This window comes from Fundulus heteroclitus, chromosome 10, assembly GCF_011125445.2.
Source record: "Fundulus heteroclitus isolate FHET01 chromosome 10, MU-UCD_Fhet_4.1, whole genome shotgun sequence".
Lineage (NCBI taxonomy): Eukaryota > Metazoa > Chordata > Actinopteri > Cyprinodontiformes > Fundulidae > Fundulus > Fundulus heteroclitus.
In genome coordinates, this window is record NC_046370.1 from 11136436 (window position 1) to 11144004 (window position 7569).

At 42.7% G+C, this 7569-nt stretch overlaps 1 protein-coding gene across 1 annotated transcript; it reads left to right on the top strand.

Moving 5' to 3' along the window:
- The first annotated feature begins 626 nt into the window (after nt 1–626).
- LOC105933831 (potassium channel subfamily K member 1) lies at nt 627–6892 on the top strand. The gene is made up of 3 exons (XM_012873548.3): nt 627–1131; nt 3909–4313; nt 5404–6892. The coding sequence occupies exons 1-3, from the start codon at nt 780–782 to the stop codon at nt 5706–5708; spliced, it is 1062 nt and encodes a 353-aa protein (XP_012729002.2). The 5' UTR covers nt 627–779; the 3' UTR covers nt 5709–6892.
- Nucleotides 6893–7569: the final 677 nt, after the last annotated feature.

The window sequence follows — 7569 nt, forward strand, 5'->3', positions numbered from 1 at the left end:
ACGAGAGGTATTGCGGAGGAAAAATATTCCCTTGAACGGCATCAGAGGCTTCAGACAAGTCCAAAAACACAAAAAGAATTCCTGAATAAACATCTTAAAAATCCATAGACACCTCACTAGCTGCTTCCAGATACTGAAAAACCTTTAGTGGTTTGAATACTTTTAATACTGGAGATGTTGAAATGCTGTTTTTTTGTTTTTACTCCCAATTTAACTGCAACCTGAAGGACTGGTAACTCTCCATCTCTAGGTAGGTGTGCCACCAAGAATTATGGGGCCCATGACAAAAAAAGAAAAAAATCAAATACATCCTAAAAGCTCCTATTTATATATGTACATTTTCTTTTTTGGGGGGCCCTTGTAACCCCCCTCCCCCTTTACAACGCCCCTGTGTCTGGGGGAAAAACTGACCTGGGGAAACAAATCCTTTGTTGCGTCTGACTTGAAACCAAACCCGTTTGACCGGTTTGAGGAGAGAGTGCCCTCTCTCTCTTTGTCTCTCTCTCTCTCTCACACACACACACACACACACACACACACACACACACACACACACACACACACACACACACAGACACACACAGACACTCTACCTGGTAAGGTAGGTGAGTGACGTCACGCCACCGGCTTCCAATAAGAGATGAAGAATGAGGAAGAATCGGTCCGCTGGGTAGAGCAGGATATAAGTTGTCACCGAACCAGAGCTCCCGGTGGAGGTAGTTGGGTCAAATGAGACGGATTCAGTGTGAGTTGTTGAGGAATTTGAGCTTGACGGTGTGATGGTAACCGGGCGCATGGGGGGCTGGTGCGCTCGCTTCGCGGAGCGGCACCAGTCCGGGATGAACTTCGCGCTGCTGATCGTCTGCTACATCCTCTACCTCGTCATCGGTGCCGGGATCTTCTCCGCCATCGAGCTGCCCTACGAACACGAGCTTCGGCAGGAGCTGAAGGCGGCCAGGCAGGACTTCCTGAGCAACCACACCTGCGTGTCCGACGCGCAGCTGGAGGAGCTGCTGGCCCGCGCGCTGGAGGCCAGTAACTATGGAGTGTCCGTCCTTGGTAACGACACCGACCGGAACTGGGACTTCGTGTCCTCTCTGTTCTTCACCAGCACCGTGCTGACCACGACAGGTGAGCTAAAAAGTAGACTTCCTGCCCTGTAAAGATGGAGTGCTTCACTTTACTGGAATTATGCTGACCCCCTTTTATTGGGCCCTAAACCGACATTTTTGATTAAAAAGTAGGGCTGGGCAATATGGATCAAAAATAGCATATCGATGTTTTTTAGGCTGAGTCTCTATAAGATATATGATGTTTTTTTTTTTTTCATAAAGTAATAATAAAAGGCATTTCTGAATCAACGCTTTATCCCAAATATCTTACAGGCAATTTATTTTAAACAAACAACTGTTGATAAATATGAGAACCGACGTAAGAATAACCTACCGAAATACATAAAAGCATAGCGTAATAGAGACCATCTCAATATAAACAATATAGTCTCATCTTATATCTCTTTTTAAAAAAAGTCTCAATATTTTTAAAAAAAATTTTGGCCGCTCCTATTCAAAAGGGTTATTTATTGGCCTGATGTGATAATTTCCTGTTAAAAAAAATCTGGGGTTTTAGTTGTAAGTTTCAAAATTAACAGAATAAAATGGTTTAAATAGGTCATCTGTGTGTAAAAAGAGTTTCACTTTTTGAATTCACAGAACCACTGTCTGTATTTTAGTTTATAGCTTAGCCAGGACCTAGCAAACCTAAACCACTGGCTTGAAAACATCACTGTAGCTATATTTTAGCACTGGGTTTCCTCAACAAAACTCTTGATGCAGACAGACCTATGATCATGTTTTATGTGTTAACGGTGAAAGGGCGAAACTTTCCCCCATCAGTACAAACACAGCCCGTATCTGTTCAACTCAAAGTGATACAATGGCAGGGAAAATGTCTTAGGGTTTTTGTCTAGTCTTTGAAAATCGAGCTGAGTTGAGTTGTGGATTTACCTGTTCGTCCAGGTCCCAACCCTCACCTTTGGGCATGACCTAATTAAGGTGCTTAGTGACTGAAAGAATGGTTTATTTCAAGTGGAGCACAAAGAGGCTTACTAGCAGAAAGGTACAGGAACTTTTAAAGGTGCTGAAAGTTTAAAAAGGGACCATTTGTGGAAACACACTTTTCAAAGACAACATGCTATATCTTTACTATTGATACTAAAACGTCTACGTTAAAACCACAAAGTAAACACATAATCAAAGAAAATGAGATTGATCATCTGTTGACTTTGTCACTTCATCCTACTATTCTTTTAGCCTGCCTAACTAGAGAGACAAAGGCTGTCTCATTTTTATGCATGTGTTCTTTGAATTATTCTCACTAAGTGGTCTTGTTAGTATTTTTTTTGGGTGGGGGGTGGGGGGGGGATTCTTCTCAGCGTTTCACTTTTCTACTCTAACATCTGTCTCTGTTCCCCAGTCTTGTTTGGTCCCTGCAGACCCTCAGATGCTGTGATTAAAAAGTCTCTTTCTTTTGGTGTCCATCATCCTTCTGGGCCTGTAAACGTCCTTACTTCTCTGCCTGTAAACAAGGCTGCCTTCTGTTGTTTTAGCTATCAAAGGTTTTGTTAACGAGACTAATACTTAATTAAAAAAAATTTCATTTACTTAACTGCTGCCTCAAACTGAGGAGGTAAACTACTGTATGTTGATGTGTTGTTCATGAGTGACGGTAGGATGGAGCGGGTGACGGATGAGACTGATTGGGACCTTGTCTGCAGTAATGTGGGCTCCGCTTTGGTTGGTCATGGCGATGTAAGGGCTTCGGATCAAAAAGCTCTTGATTTACCGATCTGTCCATGTTACAACCCCCACCTATGCTATACGGGTCATTGGTTAAGAAATAAGATGCACGTGTCTGGAGTTGCCTTTCCCCCGTATATGGGCTGGACTAAGCCTCAGATTAGGGGTGAGGAGCTCCGTCATCAAGGCGAGGCTCTGAATAGGATCAATGCTCCTCCGCATCGTATGGATGTGTCAGACCACGGATCGGGTTGCCTCATGGAAGACTCTTTTTGGAGATTTACATGGCACGTGTTGCTGGGAGGACACCCTGGAGCAGGCCCACGATTCTGTGGAGGGACTATATTTCCCCTTTGTCCTGTTAGAGATTAATGCCAGGGAGAGGGATGTCTGGGTTTCCCTCTTGCACCTGTTACACTGTGGCGCGATGTCGGGGAAGTGGGAGACGATGGATGGATGGATGGATGGATGGATGGATGGATGGATGTAAGCTTGTCAGTGGTCTAGAGAACAGTGTATACTCTTTATATTGCCGCTTACATTTTTGAGACCTGCACATGAAAAATATTTATGTTCTAAGCATTTACCTATATCTGTTAAAAGGAACCTGTAGCTCCTGAAAGCAGATTCTGATACATTAGGATATTAGAAAACATCAGTGTAAAATTAGTTCTCCCCAAAATATTTTTAAACATAACTAACCCAAAGAAAGAATTTTTTTTTTCATAAAGAGGAAAGATTAAGACACTACTGACTGATGCAAAGACTCCCTGACAAGTTTTGAGTCAGATTTCTAGTAGATATGCAGAATGTCTAGAGGTGCTGCTGAGTAACTACTTTTCATTGTAGTTTATTTACATTGTTTTGTTGTAAAGACACTTTACAACAAAACAAACGTTAAAAAACACTCAACTTGTCTGCCCCTCAATAACATTTTTTTAAAAGATATCAAGAGTCAGTTCCAATGTTACAACGGCACAACTAGTTCATTTCAGGATTTTTGTCCCTCTTTTAACTGAGGTTTGCTTTGGTCTTTTTTTTATCTCATTATTGTTGTTTGTGTGAAGAACTATGTACCACTGTAGATGACTCGTTTTTCTGTGCCCTCAGGTTACGGCCACACCGTTCCTCTGTCGGATGAAGGGAAGGCCTTCTGCATCTGCTACTCCCTCGTCGGTATCCCCGTTACCCTCTTCTTCCTCACCGCCATAGTGGAGAGGCTGGTGGACCTGCTGTCTCGACGCCCCATCTCCCACTTTCACCGACTGTGGGTCATCTCAAGGCCCAAGCTAGCCGTCATCCACGCCGCTACTCTCGGCACCATCATGGCTGTACTGTTCCTATTTATCCCCGCCTGGATCTTTGTCGGCCTGGAAAAAGACTGGAACTTTCTGGAGTCTTTGTATTTCTGCTTCATCTCGCTGACGACCATCGGCCTCGGGGATTATGTCCCCGGAGAAACTCACAATAAAGAGGAGAACCCACATCCCGATCTGTACAGGCTGGCCATTACAGGTGAGGAGATGTGCCACTCTATCGGGTAAATTTGGAAAGCTATGATAGGCGAGCAATTTTAAATCCCTAAAAATTACTTTTAACAAGGGCGTTGCGTTTACCGGCTTGACAGATGTCTAAAAACTCAAAGTCTGCACTTCATCTGATCATTTCAAATAACATTTTCACCGAAATTAGCTGAGTTTATTCATGCATTTGAATGTAAATGTTGTAAACCGCTGATATTCAACACAACAGGGAGGGTTTGAATGTTGTTTGCAAATAAAAACGCCGTTTTTTTTTTTTTTAAAGTCAACCGAAAAGAGATGCCAGAAACAAAATGTGGGGGATATTCAACCCCTAAGAGATGTTTAGCACTCTCCCATTCAAAAGACCCCGTCCAAAAGGTGTAAAAGTAGATATTTATTCCAGTAATCTGGTTTTTCCCCTACCGTGCAAATGACAGGGATACAAGAATTGCACGCTTGAGGGGTGGGCAGGGCAGAAGGAGGGGCTCACCCAGGTCACCATTCAGCAGGGGGCGTTTACTAGGCAAGGGATACACCAGCTTGGCTGGATCTGCCCACTCCCAGTGCCTTTCTTTCAAACTCCATCTTCTATGTACTTGCAGTGAAAATGTCCTTAAATTAAACATATTTTGAGGGGAACACGCGGTGTGTTCGACATTTTCTTTTTTCCCTAAAGATTTAGTTGTTTTTTTCCAAGACTGTGTGAAATATAATTCACATATATCCCAATATATACATATACACCGGAGCGCACGTACTTAAAGGTTTCCTTTTTTTTTTTCACACAAACGTTTCTCACTTCCAGCAACTGACTTGTTGCATTATTTTATTTTATTTAAGTTTTTACAGGTGTTTGTACATATTTTACGATATCAAATGTGAAAAGTTGTTTGTTTTTTTTGATGTTGTTGCACTTTTGCCTTTTAAAAAAACAGGATTGTCGGATTTTGTTTACCACGGGTTTAGGGGCTCTTAAAAAGTAAGAGCTCCTAGGTGCCTCGCTCTGTTTGCCTGGGCTTGGTCAGTCACACTGCTCTTAGCTTCATCACGCCCTCATTGTGTGCATCTGTTTGCTCTTTCAGTCTATTTGCTGCTGGGCTTGGTGTGCGTCCTGGTCGTGTTGGAGACCTGTTACGAGCTTCCCCAGCTCAAACTCCTCAGGCGGAGGTTTTACAGAGAAAACATCCGGGAACTGGACTCCGAGACCACCAACATCATCAGCCGCGATCAGCTGAGCGAGCAGATGCCCGACCCCGCAGATCCCACGACCGATCAGCTGCCAGCCATCTCTTCTGTGTCGCAACAGGCCGACACGCTGCGGCAGAATGGCGTTTCGGTGCCGTACATGCCGGCTTCGGGAACCACTCCTAATGGAAAGCTGAGATAACAGCTGTCGGGAATATCAGGGGGCGGGTGCGGTGGAAGTTAATGAACTTGTTTATGAACGTTTCCTACATCTTCCTGCTCTGTTAGTGCACAGGAGACGCTTAGCAGAGTTAAGATTGTTTCAAAATACGATTGCACCCTGCCAACACCAACACAGATATGTGCTGCGAAAGCAGGAACTACCCACTGGCTCTCGGCATGGCATTGTTTTCTCCCCTGTTGCTTTACTCAGCCGCAGATACAGATCACAGAGGAAGGGCCTGGCTCCAAAACGGAGGGAAACCCCACAAGTGTCCAAGTCCGGACAAAGTCTTTAGCCTCAACTTCAAAGCTACACAGCTAGCTCTAGAGGAATGCACATCCTCATCGAGCACATTGAAGATCTGTGATGGCATTTGCATAGGAAATTTGCCTTCTTGAAAGCAGCAACGCCAACAGAGTCATAGGAAACTGTTAACATCTGTTAGCTCAGTGCACAACACATGCAGGTATTCCAGGAAGAAGCTCAAGTGTTGGCTATGAATAAATACTTAGGTTCCTGGTTTCTTTCAGGGGAGGATTATGGCCTTTAGTTACTAATTGCAGGTGAAAACAAATGCTGTAGTGTACAGGATATGCCACTAGAGGGAAGCACTTTCATGTTGCAGGGAGACTTTCAAATGAAGTTAGAAATGGAAGGTATGGATGCAGAAGTGTTGCAACCCATAATTTCTTGAAAGAAGTTACAATTTGTTGCTGCTCTGAACTGAACGAATGGGTGTTTTTTTTGTGTGTGTGTTTTATACCTGTAATCATTTGTATTTCACAAAAGAAAAAGGCATGCCTGGGCTTCCAGACAACAATTACCTACATTGTTAACTGGTTTAAGGGCTTTACTACACATTGAACTGTAAAATTGTTGTTTTAATAAAACAATGTTCTGTGTATAATATAATATAAAATAATATATAGTTTACAAACACAAGCGTGGTGTAAGGGAATTGTATTTTATTTATTTCTTTACAGTGCCTTGCAAAAGTATTCATACCCATTGAACGTTTTTAAATTTTTTTGCAACAGTTAATTTTAATGGATTTTAATAAGACTTCTGCGACAAAATAACAAAGTAGTGCATCATTGTAAAGTGTAAGGGAAATGATACATGTTTTTAAAAAAATATTTTACAAAATAAAAATCTGAAAAATATGGTGTGCATTTGTGTTCGCCCCCCCAACCCCCTGGGTCAATACTTTCTAGGAGCACCTTGTGCTTCAATTAAAGCTGCAGATCTTACAGGAGTTATGTTTCTATTGACTTTGCACAGCTAAAGACTGAACTCATTCTTCTTTGCAAAACGACTCAGGCTCAGTCAAATTGGACTGAGAGTAGATTCTTAGATGTGCGTCTGGACTTTGGCCGACTCTAAGGAATATGCTGCCAAACTATTTAATGTAATTGTCCTGCATTTACCTCCATCCATATTCCCATCAGCTTCTGTCCAACCAGCTCCCCTGTAACTGTTTAAGCAAAGCCTCCCCCACAGTATCATGGTGCTGCCACCACGTTTCATTGTTTGACGGTGTGTTCAGGGTGAAGTGCAGTGTTATTTTTAACCACACTTAGCATTTAGTATATACTCTAAAGAGTTTAATTTTGGTTTCATGACCAGAGGACCTTCTACGTGTTTGCTGTGTCCTCCATGGGTTGTGGCAAACTGAACAGGACCTCTTGTGGCTTTTGTTGGGTCTATTTACCCGTTTGGTGAATTGTGAAAGCATTGGTGGCACTGGATTTAATTTAGGGGTATCAGAAGCAAGTACTTTTAACATTTTTTGTTTGCAAATAATGTGGATATAATTTCCGTTGCAGTTGCCGATCGTAGG